The sequence below is a fragment of the Lethenteron reissneri genome, chromosome 44 (genome assembly GCF_015708825.2).
Source record: "Lethenteron reissneri isolate LAM-NWPU_2019-01 chromosome 44, ASM1570882v1, whole genome shotgun sequence".
NCBI classification, from domain to species: Eukaryota; Metazoa; Chordata; class Hyperoartia; order Petromyzontiformes; family Petromyzontidae; genus Lethenteron; species Lethenteron reissneri.
Window position 1 is genome coordinate 11294226 of NC_083822.1, and position 23471 is coordinate 11317696.

Genomic DNA, 23471 nt, shown 5'->3' on the forward strand with positions numbered 1-23471 from the left:
ACGGAGCTTCTCTCGCATGTGGCCCTGACATGCGGACAGGAACGGGACGAACTGTATGTGGGCCGACAGATGCGGATCAGCGGTTGCGACGGATTACAATGCATCGGCCGCTTAAGCCACTCATGTGACATTGTGTCCTCATAATGGTTACAAATACACCACAATTCGCCCCCTACAACAAAAAAAGAAACTCGGCGGTGTTCAACGCAGCGCCTTAAGTGGCCAAAAATAAAATGTTTCGCTCCAGATGATCGCTGCACAGTATGATCTGTTTTTTTATTTAGTGTGCTGATCTTAAAGGTGCATTGACAAATATTGACACTCCGACTGATGCTCCTGCTGTTGTGGAGTGACTCATGCAGCCAGCTATGGCTGCAGAGTTTGGTAATACATGTTGTTTATGTCGTTTATTGTGAAAATTCGGTCACAGTTCCTATGATCACTGTTTCATTGCTTTTATGGCTTTGTTTTGGTGATTTTCGAAAAGTTTTTCGGTTTGGCCATGTTTGTTTGTTGTAGTACAGAGTTAAACTGATGGCCTTAATCTAAGTTGTCTTGTGGTTGTTGTTGTTTGACTTGCACCCCACTGGGATTTTTGCACACAGTTTTGGTGTACGGTGCTTTTCCTGCAATATTTTGCTGTCTTTTCTTGGATTTTCTGTTTGCACATAGTCACATAGTCACTTTAAGATGTTTTCTTGTTCATGTTTTTTTTGTTTGTTGCGGTTGCACCCGATTCAAGAGCCGAATGGCTCACAGGGCTACACCAAATAAATGAACTTGAAATGAACTTGTACTTAAACATTTCCCGGGGCGTGCTTGAAATACGGTTTTCACACTCGGACATCTGACTTGAATATTTATACGCGGACAATCCTTCCGCTGGCAATTACATTTACATCGGTGTTGTGTCCACATTGATGAGCAAAAAAATTGTGCCAGCATCGAAGCGGTTAGTCTCTAAAGTGCTCACCGTGATTGGCACCGCTACCCGGACCACGCGCCCACGCTGGTCTCAGGGCCTACTGCCCTCAAGGTTTCACTGTCACTGTGACAACAGCTAACATTAGGACCAGCCTGGGCAACTGTTTAAACATAGCTACGAGCAGGGTTAATTTAAACTATTTAAAAATATATTTTACCAGGTGAGGCCCACTGAAATATATAGCTCTTTTGTCAGAAGCGACCTGGCCACAAGTGATATAGCACAACAAAGTGTCTTATCATGTGGAAATGTATAACAGACACACACTCTAAACGCATGTTGATTCTAAATGTGTAGGGGAAAACCCGAGGACCTGGGACATGTCCACGCCACCACGGGGAGAACATGCAAACTCCAAATCTATAGGCGTCAAGGTCTTAATCAAAGGCACCACCTCCTTCATACTAGGTGAGTTAGTTGACATCTTGCCACTGTGGCGCCCCATTGCAGTCGTGTTTGTCTAGAGATCAATCACCACCACATCTTTGGTCAGTCTGTCGTCAGACTAAGAATCAGTGACAACAAGGAGATCAGTCGATCACCACTTGGAGATCAGTGCTATCACCTTGAGGTCAGCATCACAAATGTGCTGGTGGTGATGCTTTGTTGGCAATGATGGTGCACGGACCCAGTGAACAGAACAACTCAACACATGCAGATCAATCAGCCCGGAGGTCAGCCTGTCAGCACCTGGAGGTCAGCCTGTCAGCACCTGGAGGTCAGCCTGTCAGCACCTGGAGGTCAGTCACCAGCTGGGGGTCAGTCACCAGCTGGGGGTCACCTGGGGGTCAGTCACCAGCTGGGGGTCAGTCACCAGCTGGGGTCACCTGGAGGTCAGTCACCAGCTGGGGGTCAGTCACCAGCTGGGGGTCACCTGGAGGTCAATCAGCACCTGGAGGTCAGTCACCAGCTGGAGGTCAGTCACCAGCTGGAGGTCAGTCACCAGCTGGGGGTCACCTGGAGGTCAGTCACCAGCTGGAGGTCAGTCACCAGCTGGGGGTCACCTGGAGGTCAGTCACCAGCTGGGGGTCAGTCACCAGCTGGAGGTCAGTCACCAGCTGGAGGTCAGTCACCAGCTGGGGTCACCTGGAGGTCAGTCACCAGCTGGGGGTCAGTCACCAGCTGGGGGTCACCTGGAGGTCAATCAGCACCTGGAGGTCAGTCATCAGCTGGGGGTCAGTCAGTCACCAGCTGGAGGTCAGTCAGTCACCACCTGGGGGTCAGTCAGTCACCAGCTGGGGGTCAGTCACCAGCTGGAGGAGAGTCTCAGTCAGTCACCAGCTGGCAGATCGGTCTATCATCAATCGCATCGAGGTCGCCTGTCACCGTCTGTCGGCAACAGGAAGCGGTCCCGCTGCGCCCCCTGCCGGGCTGAGCTCCGCAGCTTCTCCCGGCATCGCAGGCGCGACTCCCCGCGACTCCCCGCGGGCTTTAACAAGCGAGGCGGGTGACGGCGGCGGCAAGGGGCCGGTCATGGCGGGGAGCGGCGGCCGCCTGTGGGCCCTGGACGTGCGGGGTCGCGCCTTCACGCTCGCCCCGGCCGAGAGCCGCTGGAGGCCGTGCCCTGACCCGCGCCTGGAGCTCAAGCGGCTGTCCGCCGGGCCGCAGGGCTGCTGGGCCATCGGCTACGACCACCGCGTCTACGCGTTCGTGCGGCCCGGGGACATCCCCGTGCGGGTACAGGAAGAGGCCTTCGAGAACCAGGTGAGTCGAGCGAGCGAGCAGGTGAGCAGTGGGGCCGGGGGGCCGGGGGGCCGGGTGAGGCGGCTTCCTTGGTGGATTCGGGACGACTCCTCCTGAGACGCGAGGCTTTACGGCGATGCTGCTGGTGCTGCTGGGTGTAGGGAGCGGTGTGGTGAGAGCGGTGTGGTGGTGGTAGCGGTGTGGTGAGAGCGGTGTGGTGGTGGTAGCGGTGTGGTGGTGGTAGCGGTGTGGTGGTGGTAGCGGTGTGGTGGTGTTAGCGGTGTGGTGGTGTTAGCGGTGTGGTGAGAGCGGTGTGGTGGTGGTAGTGGTGGTGGTAGCGGTGTGGTGGTGTTAGCGGTGTGGTGAGAGCGGTGTGGTGGTGGTAGTGGTGGTGGTAGCGGTGTGGTGGTGTTAGCGGTGTGGTGAGAACGGTGTGGTGGTAGCGGTGTGGTGGGAGCGGTGGTGTGGTGAGAACGGTGTGGTGGTAGCAGTGGTGTGGTGGTAGCGGTGTGGTGGTAGCGGTGTGGTGAGAGCGGTGTGGTGGTAGCGGTGTGGTGGGAGCGGTGTGGTGGGAGCGGTGTGGTGGAAGCAGTGGTGTGGTGAGAGCGTGTGGTGGTAGCGTGTGGTGGGAGCGGTGTGGTGGGAGCGGTGTGGTGGAAGCAGTGGTGTGGTGGTAGCGTGTGGTGGTAGCGTGTGGTGGGAGCGGTGTGGTGGAAGCAGTGGTGTGGTGAGAGCGTGTGGTGGGAGCGGTGTGGTGGGAGCGGTGTGGTGGAAGCGGTGGTGTGGTGAGAGCGTGTGGTGGTAGCGGTGTGGTGGTAGCGGTGTGGTGGGAGCGGTGTGGTGGGAGCGGTGGTGTGGTGAGAACGTGTGGTGGGAGCGGTGTGGTGGTGGTAGCGGCGGTGTGGTGGGAGCGGGTGTGGTGGGAGCGGTGTGGTGGTGGGAGCGGTGTGGTGGTGGGAGCGGTGTGGTGGGAGCGGTGTGGTGGTGGGAGCGGTGTGGTGGGAGCGGTGTGGTGGTGGGAGCGGTGTGGTGAGAGCGGTGTGGCGAGTTCCATCCCCGCTCACGGCCGCCACCAACGCCGGAGACGATTATCTGACCCGCTCCTGGGTCGACTCAACCTTTAAATGAATACCCGGTGCGGTGTGTAAACATCACCGCTATAGGGAGACAAAGGCGGCCGGGCGTGGTGTTGGCCACCCACACCACCTTTCCCCTCTCAACAGCACTTGCCCCCGCGAATATCTGTCACGGCTCCCCGCTGGGGCACCTTTGTCTGTGTGTCTTTGCTGCACCCCCCCCCCAATACCCCACGGCTGCGGTTGGGAACCTTTCGACCGATCAGCGCTGGAACCCCGTGGACGGCTTCGGTGCCAAGCTCCTGCCCAGCGACCGCTGGGGCTGGAGCACCGAAGACGGACTGGGCCCTCGCTTCCTGGCCCAGGTGCAGCTGCCCTCTCCTGCCTGGGAGTGGGAGGGCGACTGGAGTCTCTTCCTCAGCATCGCCGGAGAGCCCACGGAGGCACAGGCGAGTTTCCCCAACCATCGTCCACCACCTTTCGCAGCCAAACTGGCCCACTTTTTGTTGTTGTTGTGAACAAGTTGTTTGTTCAGCCTTCGACGTACAGCGGTTGGCCTACGTACGGCGTGAAAGAAGTTGAACGTGTGTGCGCACATACCTACACGAACTCCAACGCCGTCTTCCACCAAGCCCACCTACCTAAGCGTGCTCCACCGCGGTGGTGAGATGTTAACTACCTCGCCTGGTATGCAGGAGCGCGTGGGTTCGATGCCCACCCTGACGCCTGCTGTATATTTGGAGTTTGCGTGATCTCCCCGTGGTCGCGTGGATTTTTCTCCGGGTCCTGCGGGTTTTCCCTCCATATTTAGAATCAACATCACCACGCGTTTAGAGTATTTGGTTGCTGTAAATGTCCACGTGATAAGCCACTTCGTTGAGCTATCATTTTTGGCCAGGTGGTGCTGGCCACCCCCCTCCTCGTGTGCCGTGCCGGCCTTCATAAGTGCTCGCTAACAGCACTTGCCCCTACAGTCTGTTAAGGCTATACATCGGATATTTTTGTTTGTGTGTGTCCGTACAGGGATGGACTTATGCTTTAGACTTTCCTGCTCCGTATTCCCATAAAAAGCACTGGAATTCGTGTGTCCGGCGCCGACGCTGGATCCGCTACCGTCGCTACACTGCCATCAACAAGTGGGCTCAGGTGCGTGCTGGTTGCGTGCACGTGCTCAGAGCACGGCTTCTGTGCTGGAAAACATACCTACGGCTTGTCTATGGGACCTTTTTGCCAGTATCAAAAATTATGAAAAATAAGAATAGGTTTTACCCTTGCAATTTCAAAGACAGTGCGTATATTATCAGAGCATGGTTGTTGGCATCTTTTTGCCACGAGCATGTGTGGTTAATGCAGACATGATGCCTTGCAAAAGTTATCCATTTGGTGTTTGAACATATTAACACCTGTTCTATTGCCAGAACGGGTAAAACCTATTCCTATTCTTCATACCTGCTGCTGTGCAAAACAAACGTGAAATGGATGCTAATATTTTCGTGACAAGCCATGATGCGCAACACGAGAAGGGCCGGAAGAGCACATTGCATGCGAGTGTTGTCGATGTTATTCGACAAAAACGCTTGCGCTGGCTAGGGGCGTGTGTGCAGGAGGGGGAGAGACGCGACGATCGCCAAGACGCGCAAATTGGCGTGGTCTACATTCGTCAGGCGTCCCAAGGGGAAGACCTAGGACCCGATGGCGTGTAACTGTTAGGGTAGATCTTGGATGTGCCATTTCTACTGTGCAGCAGCTGCAGGATGCGGGGGAGGGTAGAAAGCATTGGTGGAGAGGTGTGGTGAGCGTCAACAGCTTTGGCCACGACCGCACGTTGATCTTGAAAAACAAAAAAACGTCGCTGTTGGCGCGCGTCACGTATCCACGAGGTTGTTTTTGGTTTTTTTGTATTTCAGATTCCAGTTCAGGAGGAGGGTTCGTACCAAGATTTGTTCCACGATGTTTGTTTGGGTGGATGGGACCTTGCAGAAGAGCCACCCGGACGGCTCTCCGTGTGGGCCGTCACCACCGAAGGCAAGGTGAGGACACAGCGCCAACTGACACCCTCTATCCAAGTGCTTCTAAAGTTTTGTTTGGTTACTGCACCACCCCTTGTTGAATTTAGTTTCAGCCTGGAGGTCAGTCTGCCCTCCATGTTGAACTTCTTTCGCACCGTACGTAACCAACCGTGCCCATCGGAGGTGCGGGGGAAGGACAACAACTAAACACAAAAAGCAGTTTTAAAGAAAGGTGTTTTAAATGTAGATGATTTAAAAGTGCACAATTACAGTGGATTCCTAATATCGGAAGGAAGAGCATTCTAGACGGGCACATCAACATCACCACCATCACCACCATCAACGTCAATACCCCCCACTTCCTCATCATGCAGGTACCTCCTCAATGCCACCACCATCATCATCATCGCCACCACCATCATCGCCACCACCATCATCGTCATCGCCACCACCGTCATCGCCACCACCATCATCGTCATCGCCACCACCATCATCGTCATCGCCACCACCATCATCGTCATCGCCACCACCATCATCGTCATCGCCACCACCATCACCGTCATCGCCACCACCATCATCGTCATCGCCACCACCATCATCGTCATCGCCACCATCGTGCATGTGTGGACGTTGAACTTCTTTCGCACCGCACGTGGTCGACCGTGCCAATCGGTGGTGTGTATGTGTGTGTGTGTAGGTGCTCTATCGAGATGACGTGCATCACTCCAACCCAGAGGGGAGAGAGTGGATCGGGGTGGAGATCCCGAGCGAAGCCCTGCAAGTCAGCGCAGGGCCCATTTCACTCGTCTGGGTCTTGCTGTGGGAGGGCAAGCTCCTGGCGCGTGAAGGTGTCAACCAGAAGAACCCGATGGGTAAACGTGCCGCCACTCACCAAGCGCTGCCCCCCTGCCTGACATATTCAATTATAAAAAATACATATATATAGTCTGTTCTCCTATAACGCGGTAGTTGCGTTCCTGATGAACACCGCATTATGGAAAAATAGCGTTATAATAAATAATATATAACAAAGGGTAAAAAGCACAGTCCGCAATAACACGTGAGATGTGTGTCGACTGAACAATGACTGAGGCGTGTGGGTAGCATCTAGAAGCATCCAGCAGCATCCCGTCTTGTGCGATGCTACGCCGAGGCAGCCGTACAATGGCTTATTGCTACTCGCACGATGTAGTTCTGGTCACTCGATCGGGTTGTATCCAATTCGCATTCGCGTTATAAAAAAACGTGTTACCTAATACCTTCATCGTGTTACGTCCAATTCGCGTTACAGGAGAACAGACTGTAATTATGAAATGGAGAGCTCCCAGATACTCAATTGGGTTTTGGATGTTTCTATAATCTGCAGATGCCTATTATAAGATAGAACAATTTATGATAGAGGAAATTTCGATTGCAAATTTGATAATTACACCTCAATGCAATATCTAAAATGCTCAATTCTAAACGTTGCAATGCGCGTGGTTAAACAAAGTTGTAGTCCGTTGACCCGTTCCTAATTTGCTGCCGCAATGTTGTGCGATTGCAGGTGAAGGATGGGTGGTGGTGGACCCCCCAGAGCACGAGTTCGGTGTCGTGCAGGTTTCCGTTGGCACGCGGGTCATCTGGTGTATCACAAGCGATGGGCAGGTGACAACATCACGTGACCATTATAAAGACAAAGATCCCCCCGTATAGCCTTGACAGACTTTTTGACAAGTGTCGTCAGCAACTATCTATGGGTGGCCAGCACCACGCCTGGCCGCCTTTATCTCCACTCTGCCACTGCTTCCCACAATACTACAGTACAATACTGTTTCTGTGCAACTACACCGATTTGGCTGTTGGGTCCCAGTGTGCCTTTAGATCCATTGAGACAGTGGATGATTGTTTTGTTCGTCTGCCAACCTAGGCACGCACAATGCTACTGAGCAAACGGTAAATATTCCACACCTCTGGCGATTTGATTGACATGATTTGAGGTCAAAGTTTATTTCTAGAATATATTCTTCTGTGTTTACTATATTGTCTTTGTTTTTTATTCTGATTTGTACAGGTTCGTCTTCGCCATTATCATACATATAATTAGCATATAATTAACATAAATACAAATTGCATTGCGTGCAAAACTATTTAAATCTATAAATTGATGCACATTTCACGCCGACTTCTGAGTACATCTGTACACGCGTTCGTCATTTGTATAACTTTGAAAACCTGTCCTCTAAAATACAGTGCGACACAAATTATATTCGTATACCATCTTAATGCACAAACTGCATCTCAAAGCACTATTCAAAAAGTGTGACATTCGTAACATCACTGTTTCTATTTTCAATGTCCGGTGCGAATGAAGACACTTCATAGACAGGCAGCCATAGGCAGAGGTGACCAAGATCTCGAGTCTAGACTTGAACAAGGGACACGTAGCACAAACTTGCTGGGGAGAGCCAGTTCCAGGTGATGAGGGCAGCAGTGGAGGAGTGATCTGCCACTGGGCGAAGGTTTAACGGCGGCTGAGCGAAGGCCTTGGTTGCTGGGGTGAAGAGCATGGGAAGGGCAGGTAGAGTGACATGAGAAAGGGCGAGTCCGTGGTATGTGGAATTTCCACAGCTGGCTCTACGTGATTTTATCTTCATCGCCTGGTATGCAGGAGGTCAGGTGTTCGATCTCGACCCTGATGCCTGTATAATTGGAGTTTGCATGTCTCTCTCCCCGTGGTCGCGTGGATTTTTTTCTCTGGGTCCTCCGTTTTTTTCCTTCCACATTGAAAATCAACGTGCGTTTATATTATTTTGGTGCTGTAAATCTCCACGTGATAAGCCACTTCGTTGAGCTATCATTTGTCGCTCAGGTGTGGTTCGCCGTGGCGATGTTTGTGTGCTCAGGTGTGGTTCCGCCGTGGCGTGTGCGCAGACAGTCCCGCTGGCCTCAGCTGGGTGTCTATGGTCAGCAAGATGATGATGGTCAGCGTGGGGGTCAACGATCAGGTGTGTGTGTGCACGGCCTGTCGGTTCAACGTGTGTGCATTTCCCATGTTGTAATACGGTGCGGCGAAGTGGCCCTTATTTTATGCATGGATATTTTTTTTTATACGTGGCACCGCTCCAGACGCAACTGTTGGTAAACTTACGTAACGCCATCATTGTTTTGTTACATGTTCGGCTTCAATCAATCACTAGAGCACGGTCATAACCTTTGCCATACAGTATTTCTGTGGTTCGGTGTGTGCGTGTGTGTAGAAGTGGGGAGCGGTAGTGTAGCGGTTAGCGCCGTTGCCCTACGAACCCTGGCGACCCGGGTTCGATTCCCACTCACGACCAACACCAGTGACGATTATCTGAACTGGTCCTGGGCCTCTGCCTCCCCTAGGTCGACTCGGCCTCAAATGAGTACCTGGTGATTTGTGTAAACATCGCCACTGGGGAAACAAAGGTGGCTGGGCGTGATGTTGGCCACCCACCCCCTCGTGTGTCGTGCCGGCCTTTATAGGTGCTCGTTAACAGCACTTGCCCCTACAGCCTGCTAATGCTATATGGGGGATCTTTGTATTTTTGTGTGTGCGCATTTGTGTGTGCGTGCCAGGTGTTTGGGGTGGGTCGGGAAGACCGGACGGTGTACTTCCGTCAGGGTGTGTGTGCCGACGAGGCGAGCGGGAAGGTGTGGAGGCCCGTAGTGTGCGAGCGCGATGCGGAAGAGGGCGTGGAGCAGAGAGCAGCAGGCGGCTCCCACAGGAGCAGCATCACCAGCCTGAACAGGTGACCACACCTGATGGGCAAGGGTGCTCTAGCAGGTGCCCACACCTGAACGACAGGGGTGCCGTAGCGGCTCTTCAGCATAATATGTTGAATTCCTCAAGTGGCGTTGAAATGAATGATTTAAACGAAACGTGTGCCTTTAATCTGGTACCAAGCTTTTTGTGAAATTTTTTTTAATGAATTTTGATTTAAAGTTTTCGTGACTGCAGGTATTCATATTCTTGGTTCTTCGGTAAAGTCACGTAGAAGGGAAATTAAATAATATAAAACAATAAAAATTCTCACGACGTTTCGACTGCAACACAAGCAATCATCAAAAAGCGCCATTTTTTTCTAATTTTCTTGCTGTGGATTTCACACCTGATGATGATTGCTTGTGTTGCAGTCGAAACGTCGTGATAATTTTTATTTTTTTATTATTTTATATTATTTTATTTCCCTTCTACGTGACTTTACCAAAAGAACCAAGAATATATTTTTATTAACTTTTTTTATTTTAGCATAATGAAATTCCGAGATACTGTGTTTGCTTATTTAGAGAATATCCAAGGCCCCTGGTTTGTTGTTGATAAGGTATACAAAAGCTAGTAGAGGTGGTACCACTTTGTTTACACGTACTTTTGGTCAGTGCACAGATACATGTGGAAGTCAACCAATACAAAATATAGTTTTCAGCATAATTTCGTGGCTTTTTGCAAAGGTTTGTGATTCGATTCTGGCTGGCTGCTCTGGTTATTGCTGTGGGTATATTAAGCATACATATGTACCGTCTGTTTCAAAGTGAACATGAAAGATTTCATCATGTTATTGAAAGAAGAGTATTCCAATTTTTTTTATATTAAATTTAAATACTTCGTTGGAAAACGCATAGCAATCAACACCTCCGACTGAAACATTTGCAAAACCCTTCTGAAATATAGTTTTGAGACTCGGTATGGCTTTTGTGGGTAATTAAGCATAATGCAGTCGAACCCCTCTTAATGACCACCCTTGTTAACGACTAATCGGTTAACGACGAACCTCCATAGAGCCTAATGTGTTCGCTTACCCACCTGTTAACGATGGGCTGTTGTAGGTATAATAAATATTAATTAATGCATTGATTAACCATGTTTATTTTCATATTATGTGTTTATAATGTTCCTAGTATCTCTATGTATTAATGCCCATTGTTTAAATATGATAAAGTACTTTCTTGGGTGAAAAATTGTAACTTTCGATGCTACCGGAACGAATTAAACCCTTTACGTGTATTTCCTGTACACGCTTAACGACCAAATCACTTAGCGACCGGTTTCGTGGAACAAATTACCGTCGTTAAGAGTGCTTCTATGGCAGTAAATTAGAGAAATTAACCCTCAGCCTAATAATTACAAGCCTCCCGTGATCTGTATGTAGTATGTTGAACTTCTTTCGCACTGTACGTAGCCAACTTTGCTAATCGGAGATGGTTATTAGTTAATGTGCGTGTTGCCTATTTCCGTTGAACAGTTTAGCTGACCTGAACCTGAGGAGCAGTGTGGACGATGCCGCTGAAAGCAACGATACGGATTCTACGTCGACGGCCACTGAGGACACGCAGCAGTCGCACAGAGGCACTGAGAGCACCCTCACACCTGCGCCAGCTGTCTCCAGCAAGCCCAGCAGCAGATCACCGACACCGAGGGCAGAATTGGCTGCGGGTCCCGGTGAAGACTGTATGGATACCGGCAGTGTGTCTTCCTTGGGGGGAGGGAGCATCAGTGGCGACACGCTCGGCAATATGGACAGAGGCCTCCTTTGGGCCTGGGTGAGCACTGGAGCCTGCGACATCGACAGCCAATCACAACCTGCTGTGGTTCATCCAATCCACAGGTGCTGCAGTACACCACGTCAAAGCGTTATGTTCTCATGTGCACACATTTGCCGGTCTGCCTATTGGAATACAAATTCGAACTGCTCTCTTGCTCAACTGAGCATTGAGGCATTGGTGGTGCTCATCTCCTGTTCACAGCTCTGAGCCAGTGGTTGCAATTCCACATTCCTGTGGCAGGGTTGAGTGACTACATATTACAGCCGTTGTTGACTTCCCCACGAAGTGGTACTGATTTTAGCTCACCACAATGGACAATGGGCTGAGTCAACCCCAAGCCAGGCTTTGAACGAGCATCCTTCTCATTGCGAGCCACTCGGCCACTCTCCCTACCGCTGAGCCATTTGGCCGGATAGTCCTTGGAGCGGTGGTTTGTGGTATGTTTTATATTTCAACTTGATGCCTTGGACAATTTGCTGTTATGGAGCAATGTAGGAAACATATTAACATGAAAGTACAGTCTAGTCTTTTTCAAGTTATTATCTTACAGTGAGAACCAACTTAAGTTGTGAATATATTGGGGCACTTGGTAAACGTTGCAATCGGGATGGTGAATATTGAAGACTCGCGATGCAATGTGTGGTACGATCTGACAATAAGCCGACACGCTCCCGATACATGGCAACAGTCGCGTCGGGACGACGTAGCGCCAAGCACGGTGCTCGGAAGCACCACATCCACTGTTGTAAAAGGCACTGCAGACAGAGCATTGGCATGATCGTGAGTGATAAGGCCACAGATCGGATGTTTGTAGAAATGGAATATCTGGTTTTGGTTCATGATGTAATGAAGCCTCGTTGATGACACAAATATGAATATATTCTGTCTTGTGGTAAGTGTATATGTCGGGATGCCACGGAGGCGAGATGTTAACTATTTTGCCGGGTATGCAGGAGGTCGTGGGTTTGATCCCGACCCGGATGCCTGTATATTTGGAGTTTGCATGTTCTCCCTGTGGTCACGTGGATTTTTCTCCTGGTCCTCCGGTTTTTCCCTTTATATTTAGAATCAACATCACGCGTTTTTAGAGTATTTGACTGCTATAAATTTCCACATGATGATAAGCCACTTTGTTGAGCTATCATTTGTGGCCAGATCGCTTCTGAAAAAGAGCTACAAAGCTCAGTGGGACTTACCTGGTTAAATAAAAAAAAACAGTTTTAAATAGTGGTGTGACGTATAAGAATGTGGTGTGATGTGCATTCGTCACGAGGTTCCCTGCTAAGCGGACCTGTACGCGACCCCGCGTGGAGGAGGGACATCGTGCAGCAGTTGACCGATCGCTCGCTCAGAGAGATATCCAACTTTGAGGACTACGAGTCGGCCACAGACAAGGTACCCGCAGCTTCCATGCCCGTGGGAGGCGACGCTTATGCCGGTTGCGGTGTTTATAGCAGCAGTGGCCAACCGGCGTCTCCCAAACCGCATGCTGCTCTTTAACCCACCACATGCGGCTCTATCGAAGGGACCATAACGTAAGAACATACTATCATAGTAGCAAAGAATAATGAATGTCTCCCGTTCCGTGCCGAAAACTGTCAATATACACACACTTATGTATACACTTGGCTCTACGTGGGTACTTCTTGTCTGTTACAAGTTGGTCCGCCCCTGGTTCACAGCTATTCTGTTTTGCGCGGTGTGCTCACAGAAGACGGTGTGGGTGAGGCGTGGCGTGCTGTCGTGGTGGCAAGACTGGTATCCCCAGCGCTGGATCGACCTGACGGTGCTGCTCGAGCAGCTGGAAGGCGCAGAGGAGCGCCCCGAGGCCATGCTGTTCCTGCACTACATGGTCGGCGCCACCAAGAAGGTGGCCGACGTCACACGACAAACTTTTAATTTGTAGTCCAGCGCCAACTCCACCGCCACAGCTGTGCCGTCCGCAGAAAATAAGAGTCCTGTCCTTTTTTGTTTTTGTTGTAAATTCTTTTTACAAATATTTTTAAAAAGAGCTGAGGGTATTAAAGGACTAACAAGAGGAAGGGCGAGATATAACAAACGAATAGTTTACGTGACACGTTGCTTTCACCCTCGCGATCAGAGAACGGACGAGAGCACTCCGGCTCGCCGCCCTATCATGGCAGGGGGAACAATCGGGGACAGGGTGTTTCAAAGGCGAGCGAAGGATATGTGGAAAAATGGCAGCGAAGATTGGGGGTGACGGGGGCATCCGTGTCCAGTCGTTATCGGTGCATTGGTGCTCGACTGGTGCTGTGCGGTGGTGTGCAGTCCTGTAGATGCCCGCGGCCCAACCCGGACAACCGCACGAGGTGTCTGCACCGATGCTGCACTTGTCCTTGATATGATAATTTTCAGGCTCACAGGCAAAGACGAGCGAGAGCCGTCTGTGCTTGTGAGGAGAGTAGGACACAGGAGATACTGAACTTTAAATCAAATTCCACGTAAAAAAAGGGAAGGTCTTTTAAATTTTCCCTCCATTGTTGATTCCTTCATGCACGGTGTTTCCTGTGGTGGTGCTGCTATTGCATAGTGGTGTCCTCTGGGTGTGTGTGCGTCCGCGTGTGTGCGCACACGTACGTGCTTGTGCGGCTACCGCTGTTATGTGGAGTGGCAGTGCAGCGGTTAGCGCTACGCTGCGCTATGAACTCCGGCGATCCGAGTTCAATTTCCACTCACGGCCAACACCAGTGACGATTATCTAAACCGGTCCTGGGCCTCCCCTAAGTTGACTCGGCCTCAAATTAGTACCTGGTGCCGTGTGTAATCATCGTCAGTAGAAAGGCGGCCAGGGCGTGGTGCTGGCCAGCCACCCCCTTTGCATACCATTCCGGTCTTCGTAGGTGCTCGCCAATAGTACTTCTCCCCGACAGTCCGTTTCGAGTATATACGGGGGCGGGGGGTGATCTTTGCCTTTTCTGTGCGTCTCTGAGCGCAGTACCTGCACATCTTCATCAGCGAGATCACGGCACTGGTGCCAGTGCTGGACACGAATCGGCACACCTTCGCTGTGTACACGGCGGAGCGCACGGAATCGCGTGCGCCCATACGCTTGGCTGCTGCAACTGAGCAAGACATGCACGACTGGGTGAGTTTCCGCACTCTCCCTTCACCCGTTCGTTTTCGAGGCTACGTCTATAAAACGACGTGGCAAAATTTGTCATTACGACTTTGTGTTCAAGCTTGCCAAGGTCGCCATTGCCAACACGGTTGGGGGGCGGGAGGTGGGGGGGCAGGGTGGTTGGGGGGTGGGGGGGCAGGGGGTGGTGGGGGGGCAAATCGCCAAGGTGATGTCTTTCGGTCGTTTCGTGAAGGTGTGCATCTGGCCCGGAGACTACAATTTTGTAAAGGATGTCTGGAGTAAGAATGCGTATTGGGTGTGTGTTTGTGCAAACCTTTGGTACCTCTATGCGTGCTTAACCCTGTCCCGTTCCAGGACGTCTGCAAGTTGCAGGGTGGGTGCCCTCCACGCATGGCCTTGTGGGAGCCTCGGTACCGATAAAGTTATTATATTTTAGTTTTTGTATGTACGTATGTATGCTTAACTTCTTTTGCACTTTACGTAAGCCAACCGTGTTTACCGTACGCCATCGGAACGGAGCCGTAAGAAAAAGAACCGATGACACGCACGCATACAGTCGTCAGAAACGGGTCAGGCTTAACGTGTCCGTGCTCTGTGTATGTGCCTCGGTTTGCCGGCTGCCACGCCGTCAGCTGGCGGTGCTGAACACGGCGTGCTGCGAGGCGCGCGGCCTCTCCAGGAGCCCCTCTCATCGCGCCGTGTGGTCCGTCACCTGCCGCGGTGACGTGTTTGTGAGCGAGTGCTCGTCCGAGGCTTCCTCCGGCTCAAGCTCTGCCCTCCATATGTACGCTGCATACATCTACATAATTGGAACCTCATTTGCCAGTAAAAAATATGAGAATTAGTTTTTTATCCTTTTATCTGGCAACAAAACTGACACCTTTTTTTACAAGGAGTCATGTTTGCATAGACCACAATACTTGCAGTCATAATGCAAACAAAAAACATAACTCTGTATGCATTGTCCTTGAAGTTGATTGGTCCACACCCGAGACAGCTGTCCTTAGAGCCTAGTCTCACATGATGTTGGACCAGATGACGCATTATGACTGCAGGTATTGTGGTCTATGCAAACATGACTCCTTGTAAAAAAGGTGTCAGTTTTGTTGCCAGATAAAAGGGTAAAAAAACAATAATCATACATCTACATCGTCGTCATCATCACGATCCATGGTGCAGATAGCCCCGTGTGATGTCCACTGCACATTTCGTCATTTGTTTCCACTTTCAGTCTGTCTTGTGCTAATATGCTCAAGCAGTGCAACATCTTTCTGGCATCAATTTCTCACGTCATCGTCAAGCCTCTCTCTCTGGTAGGTCTTCTTCTCTTACCGGTTCCTTCCATTTTTCCAAACAACACAATTTCACTTTTCCATGTCGTCCATGCTGCATACGTTTCCAAATAGTGCCAGTTTCCTTCTCATCAATGCCTGCATCATCGTGAAACACCATGAAATAAGAATAGACTTTACATTTCTGACAATAAAATAGGTGTTAAGATGTTCTAACACCAAATGGAAACCTATTTCAAGGCATAAAGTCTGCATTAACCACACGAGTTTGATTCCCGCTCATGGCCAAACACCAGTGACTATTACCTGAACTGGTCATGGGCCTCCCCTAGGTCGACTCAGCCTCAAATGGGTAACTGGTGCGATGTGTAAACATCGCCGCTGGAGAAACAAAGGCGGCAGGGCGTGGCACTGGCCACCCACCCCTTTGTGTGCCGTGCCGGCCTTCATAGGTGCAACTCGCTAACAGCACTTGCCCCAACAGTCTGTGAAGGCTACACGGGGGGTATCTTTGTCTTTGTTTGTGCGCGTCCCCCCCAGGTTCTGGCGGCAGATCGGTGGCCACCTGCGGCTGGTTGAGAGCGATGGCAGTGGCGTGGTGTGGGGCCTCGGTTACGACCACACGGCTTGGGTGTACACGGGCGGGCATGGCGGAGGATTCCTGCAGGGTAACGCGCTCAGCCCACCCACGCAATGCATAACGGGGGACATAGAATATTCGGAGAATTCCCCAATTAAAACCGTTGACATGTGTCCGACCTCACTTGGTCTGTACGCTATGGATGTACAAATATAGCCTCGAAGTGCAATAACGGGTTTACTACGTATGTGTTAAGTGACACCCTAGACACACTTGCAAATGAGATGTTTCACCCCAAGGGTGTATTCGGGGGAAATGTTTTAATTAATCAAAGTGTGGAATGTTTTCACCAAAATACTCCTAAGGGATACATTTTTCTGATAGTTTTGTGTCCAGATAATTTGAGATTTTTTTGTTTGTTACAGCTTTAGGGAGGTCGCTTGAGACCCATTCTTAAAGACCACTCACTTGCAGACATCTTAATATTCCACAATACAATGGTGGCTGGAATTAAGTAACCAGGCACACCCATACCCGTACATACACGCACAGGCACGTGCATCTCTCTGTCTTTGTGTTTGTTGTCCTTCAGGGAGCACGGATGGCATGCACCCCCAGACGGATGTGATCCAGGTGTACATCTACGAGAACCAGCGCTGGAACCCGCTGTCTGGCTACACTGCCCGGTGTGTGTTTGTGTGCAGGGAGCGGTGGGGCAGCGGTTAGCGCTACGCTGCGCGACGAACCCGGCAACACGAGCTCAATTCCCGCTCGCGGCCAACGCCGGTGATGATTATCTGAAACGGTTCTGGGCCTCCCCTAGGTCGACTCGCCCTCAAATGGGTACCTGGTGCGGTGTGTAAACATCGCCATTGGGGAGACAAAGGCGGCCGGGCGTGTTGCTGGCCACCCACCTCCCTCGTGTGCCGTGCCGGCCTTCGTAGGTGCTCGCTGACAGCACCTGCCCCAACACTCTGTTGAAGGCTATGCGGGGGATCTTTGTCTTATTTTTGCACTCATGCTTCCCGGCCGGGCGTCGCCGCTACTTTAGCGACGCGTTTGTTTGATCGCGACGCTTCTTAAGAGCCTCTCCAATCCGAGTGAAGTGATAGCTGGGCCCAACCATGCATCGCTAAAGTGAGCGATGCTCATAGTTGCTTTGTCGACCTCACTGCAACGAAACTGATTCCCTGCCGAACGTGCAGTGTGCCAGTAACATTTTCTCGCGTAAACTTTTATACAATTTCGTTTATTTTGTGATACATTTTTGATTATTCAAGGGTTTTCCTGTTACTCAGTTGCTATTGATTAATATGTAACTATTTATGTGCCAATTTAAACACTCTTTTTTTACTTGGCCCTGTGGTGTAAATTGCAGTTTCCAGCTCTTATTATATCCACTCTATCTCACCGGTCTATATCTGTGTGCTATGAAGAAGAGCCATTGCCAAAAAACCTCACCTATTCTATATTTTTGTTATTTTTAAGCCACAGTGTTATTGACGAGTCTGTTGAGTTATTTTGTTGTTACTGATGCGTGGATCGTTCGTAAGAGTCCCTGCAGTGCCTGCCATAGTTCTGTGGACCACTCCCCCACGGCCTTGCGGACCACTGCAGTCGGCGCGTACTGCGGAGGCTTTTTTGGGACTTTTGCGAGCGTGTGTGCTTTGTGTGTGCGTGGCATTTGTGCCCCCGTGTGACAGCGGCTTGCCGACTGATCGCTACATGTGGAGCGACATCACGGGGCTGCAGGAGCGTACAAAGACTCACACAAAGCCACCTTCACCACAGTGGACCTGGGTATATATACCTGCAATACCATATCCTAAAATCCTAGGCCTCACTTTAGTCCAGTGGTTCCCAACCCACAATTAATAATTATGGACCACTGTGCACCAATAACATTTTTCAAATATATAAATGACTCTTACCAATTCTAGCAATTACCAGATTCAGTCCAATAGCCAGCTGTGTTGATGGGTCATGAATAAAATATCAATAGTAGTACAGTAGGCAGTAGCATAGACCACTTCCCATAGCCTTGTGAAGCACCAATGGTCTGCACACCTCCTATTAGCACGGTTGGCTATGTATGGTGTGAAATAAGTTAAACATATATGCACAGTTTGCAAACAACTTCTCCATCCTTTACTCTGACAGCTGAGTCTTAATCCAGATGCAACCCGACACCTTATTGTCAACACATTAATTCTATACGGCAATTGTGTAACTCTTATTTACCCAAAGTGTTATGCCAATTAGGAATCCGAAACTGCGTTGAGAAAACGCCAACTACAGCATGTGTGCACAACATATTCGTTGCTGTTTGCCCACCTGCTTGTTTGCTTGTGTATGTGTACGTGTGTGTACGTGTGTGTGTGTGGGAGGAGCGGTAGTGTAGCAGTTAGCGCTCTGCGCTACGAACCCAGCAACCCGAGTTTGATTCCCGCTCACGGCCAATACCAGTGAAGATTATCAAATGAGTACCTGTGCAGTGTGTTTAACATTGCCACTATGGAGATAAAGGCGGCCGGACGTGGTGCTGGCCAACCACCCCCTCGTGTGCCATGTCGTGCTCGCTAACAGCATTTTCCTCGACAGTCTGTTAAGGCTATACGGGGGATCTTTGTTTTTTTAATCTTTGTATGTGTGTGTGTGTATGTACGTGTGTGTGTGTATGTGGAGAGCAGTAGTGCAGCGGTTAGCGTGCTGCGCTACGAGTGCAATTCCCACTCACGGCCAAACACCAGTGACGGTTATTTGAATAGGTCATGGCCCTCCTCTAGGTCGACTCAGCCTCAAATGAGAACTGGGGAGACAAAGGCACAACTCGCTAACAGCACTTTTCCAATATGCCTGTTAAAGCTATACGGGGGATCTTTGTCTTTGTGCGCTCGTGACCATGCAGGTGTCGGACTGGGCGGTGGATTTCGGGGTACCCGGGGGCACGGACCGCGAGGGATGGCAGTACGCCGCCGACTTCCCAGCGTAAGCGCCACTGCTCGCTTTGACCCATTCAATCCTCGTCGCTTCCTGCTGCTCTAAATGAGCAATGAGGCATCGGTGCTCACCCCCCGTTTACAGCCCTGTGACGGTGGTTGAAATGACACATTGATATGGTGGGATGCGAGTCCATCCATTGGACAACCACTGCCGGTTCAAGTGGTACTCAGTTTATCGACCCCGGAGGGACGATGGGCTGAGTGATCCCCCAACCAGGATTTTAACTTTTCCTATTGCGAGCCGCTCGCTCTGCCGCTGAACGACCCGGCTGGATTTGGATGGAGCCTTACAATTCCTGACATGTGTTGTCCCTCTTATGAGCACCACCAATGCGATATCGTGAGATGATGAGATGCGACCGATGTTCAGCATTGATGGCGAAAACGTAGCGTACACATACTTGGCCAGTGGTCGGCAACCCGTGGCTCCTGGAGCCGAATGCGGCTCTATGTGGACTGCTTCGTGATGTCATTGTGTACGTACGTATTCACGTGCATTGGCGGCTCTTGAAATATTGATTTTTGTACCGTATTCGACAAAAAAATAGCTCTTCTTGTTATTTTGGTTGCCGACCCCCATGCGAGATGTATAAACATTCCAGACGTGTGACAGAAATAAAGTAGGTTATGAATCGGTGCAACACGAGGCTTGCTGATGTAGTATAGCAGTGGAAGTGCTTATCACATCACAACACTCGCCCTGGCAGCGTTACCGGACTGGCGTGCTGTTTCTGTGTGCGCAGGCGGTACCACGGATACAAGACCATCAAGGATTTTGTGCGGAGGCGACGCTGGTCAAGGTAATTGCTTTAGATCTCTAGAAAATTGCACTGCAAGGTATTAAATGACGAGCATCATTTTTTTTTTACTGCTCTGCAGAGACGGCGGAGGGACGCTCTGTATTCATCGAACGCAAAAAAAACATGTTTCTCTTGGTGGGGACGTTCCCCTAAAGATTTCGCTCTTACGAATGAACAACATTTTGCCCCCGAAATTTAGAAAAATAGCATCCAATGGGAACCAACATCTTTTATTGGTAGAATAGTCTACAAGTTGAGTTCCGCATTTAAACTCGTTCCCCACGATAGGCACTGTCCCTCATACTGAATAAGAATGTTTATTTATACTGGAGAAATCCGATGAGCTATGAAGCTCTTTTTCACATTTGTTCAGTAGGGGCGCGTCAGAAAGTTACAACAACAAACAATACAAAAACACGATAGGAGTGCCAAGTATAGGAAAGGTAAACAAATCACAAATTTTAGTAAATTTTACTAGGTAAAGCCCAATGATCTATTAGCTTATTTTTCAGAAGCGACCTGGCAACAAATGATAGCACAATGAAGTGGCTTATCGCGTGGAAATTTATAGCAGCCAAATACTCTTAAACGCGTAATGTTGATTCTAAATATGGAGTGAAAAACCGGAGGACCCGGATAGACATGCAAATTCCAAATATACAAGCGTCAGGGTCCGCAACGAACCCCCGACCTCCTGCATACCAGGCGAGGGAGTCAACATCTCGCCACAGTGATGACAACATCTGTGGCTTCGCTGCGGCGACATCGCCGATCGGGCTTAATGACACTGATGACATCATCGCACTTGGTACCTAATCCTTACTCAATGCTTGCGCGGCCGAGGGCGCGCGGTGAAGTTACATCCACGCAAATGCGCGGCCAAGTGCTCTTGTATGAATGCATCGTGTCTGCAACGGGTTTCGCTGAGCGCGACGAGGTGGTGTGCAGGCGGTGCAGGTTGGTGACAAGCGGCCCGTGGCTGGAGGTCCCTCCGCTGTCGCTGCGCCACCTCTCCCTGAACGCCACCTCGCCACAAGCGCCCGCGGACTCCCCCGTCGCCCTCTGGGCCGTGAGCCGCAAGGGCGACGTGCTGTGCCGTCTGGGCGTCTCGCGCGTCAGTCCCGCCGTGAGTCGCCGTTCCCTAAGGCCGCAGCTGTCATCCGTCTTGGCGGTTTCAAGTCCACTTTTTATTCTAATTTTTTTTATTAAGTTGCAACAAAACACGAGGTCGGTACGTCACGCCGAAGGACTTCGATTGAAGGGGGTTTACAGAGAGTCCGCGGAAATTCCGATTCGGCGAGAAGGAGAGATAGAATTTGGGCCCGCTGCCCCAGCCAAATGGGGACCCACGCAGTGGGAGGGCAGGTGGAGATGGGGATTTAAATGGGGAAAAAGAGGGTAGAGGGGAGGGTGTTCAGCCCACTCTGAATTGTGTATGAAGTCGCATTTGTTCATTATACACTGTTGCACTTGGATAATAGTCCCTTGAGATGCAATTGTCTCATTTGCAAGTGCGTCCGACACGTAGCGTAGCAAACGTGTCATGAGAACACATGCAGACATTATGCATCGGTAACTTGCACGGTACGCATTCACGCAATGATTATAATCACGTGATAATTATCACTCCACATCAATAAATGCGTAAACTATTAAGTGATGCAGACCATCGGTTCGCATAGAATGCACTCTAGCTGTGATCGTTGGTGACGTGAGAGTGAGTTTTAGTGAAAGTTTGACATTGGTGTGACAAATTTCGATTTAAAGCTTTCGTGACTGCAGGGATTCATATTCTTGGTTCTTTCGGTAAAGTCACGTAGAAGGTAAAACAATAAAATAATAAAATAATAAACTATAATAAAAATGATGGTTGGTGACGTATAAAAATAAAACAAAATACAATAAAATTGTTTTATTTTTATTATTTTATTGTTTTCCCTTCTACGTGACTTTACCGAAAGAACCAAGAATATTGGTGGTACAGTTTCGTGCGTCTGGGGGGAGGCTATTCTGTGTTGAAGCAGTGGTGTGTAGAAGACGGTTGTGTACCTGTCGAGAAGCAGAAACCATCACCACGCGAACCCCGGTCATCCGCGTGACAGCGACTTTTAGCTCGCCGTCGAACAAAGATTGTCACCGCATCGCGTGCTTTGAGATGCGCTTCTGCGGCCGTCTGGAACGCTCTTCCTTCCGATATTAGGAAGCCGATGGAGCTATGCACTTTTAAATTATCTCGATTGAAAACTAATTTCTTTAGAACTGCTTCTTGTGTTTAGTTTTTGTTGCCTTTCACCTGCACCTCTGATTTGCACTGTTGGCTACACAAAGTGCGAAAGAAGTTCTGCAGACATATCTGTTCGGGTTTTGTTTTTATCAATAAAATTGGCCCGCCATTTTCCAAATGTAACTTAATATTCTACAATACAATGTGGTTAGAATTAGGTAACCAGGCACACCCCTATACTCGTACGACTGTGCAGTTGCTTCAATCTTTCACAGACAGCCATGTAGCAAAAAAATGTGTTGTGAAGATAACATTCTTAGGATCTTGCGACAGTGACACGGACCACATCCCCACGACCTTGCGGACCACAGGCTGGGAACCACTGCCCTCGGGTGGATGGAAAACATTCGGAAAACGATTTCACAAACCGTGATAAACATCTACCAAATTAAGACAAAAACAGAGCAAATGTCCCCCACCGACAATAGTTTGGAGGCCAACAGCTCCTGTTGAATTAAATGGTGTGCACCTCTACAGGCAGCTCGGGCTGTGGATACTCTCCTCCTGCTGCCAAAGAATAATATTAACCCTGCGAACAGCAAGGCCGTGCGTGTAGTAAACTTCACCCTGCAATTACTGCGGTAGGCCTCGGCTGCGCCTTCCATTTGAGGGACATTACAAAAGGAAAGATCTCTCCCTCCTCTGTGTTGCCGACGCAGGGAAGCAGCTGGCTGCACGTGAGCACGGACCAGCCGTTTGTCGCCGTGTCCGTGGGGAGTGGCGGCGGCGACGGCGTTGTGGTGGTCTGGGCCCTGGCGCTGGACGGCTCCGCCTTCCTGCGAACCGGAGTGTCGGACGCCAACCCAGTCGGTACGGTTCAGAGGTCGCAATCGGATACCCGATACCCGTACCCTACCCGATAATAAGTTAATACCTCAGTGGGCTTTGCCTGGTAGGATGGGGATTGTTTAGTTTTATTTGTATGGGTTTGGGTGATTTTTTTACCTTTCTTGTACGTTTACACTCCTGTCGTGTTTTTGTGTCGTTTGCTGTTGTAACGTTCTAACTCCGTGCCCCGACTGTACGTCTGTGAAAAAGAGCTTTACAGCTCATCGGATTCCTCCTCCTGCAGTCTAAATACTCATTCTGAATATGTCTGTCGGGGCTGTGCTG

At 50.1% G+C, this 23471-nt stretch overlaps 1 protein-coding gene across 1 annotated transcript in view; it reads left to right on the forward strand.

Moving 5' to 3' along the window:
• The first annotated feature begins 2406 nt into the window (after nt 1-2406).
• Nucleotides 2407-23471, forward strand: part of TECPR1 (tectonin beta-propeller repeat containing 1) — a 28390-nt gene continuing 7325 nt past the window's right edge. The window contains 21 exon segments of the mRNA XM_061569946.1: nt 2407-2689; nt 4011-4193; nt 4768-4890; nt 5652-5774; nt 6451-6625; nt 7300-7400; nt 8639-8740; nt 9336-9508; nt 11000-11339; nt 11341-11362; nt 12574-12695; nt 13012-13170; nt 14257-14406; nt 15033-15184; nt 16233-16360; nt 16865-16958; nt 17976-18072; nt 19181-19260; nt 20018-20074; nt 21023-21200; nt 23018-23168. Of these exon segments, the coding sequence (XP_061425930.1) occupies nt 2459-2689; nt 4011-4193; nt 4768-4890; nt 5652-5774; nt 6451-6625; nt 7300-7400; nt 8639-8740; nt 9336-9508; nt 11000-11339; nt 11341-11362; nt 12574-12695; nt 13012-13170; nt 14257-14406; nt 15033-15184; nt 16233-16360; nt 16865-16958; nt 17976-18072; nt 19181-19260; nt 20018-20074; nt 21023-21200; nt 23018-23168 (2941 nt within the window). The 5' untranslated portion in view covers nt 2407-2458.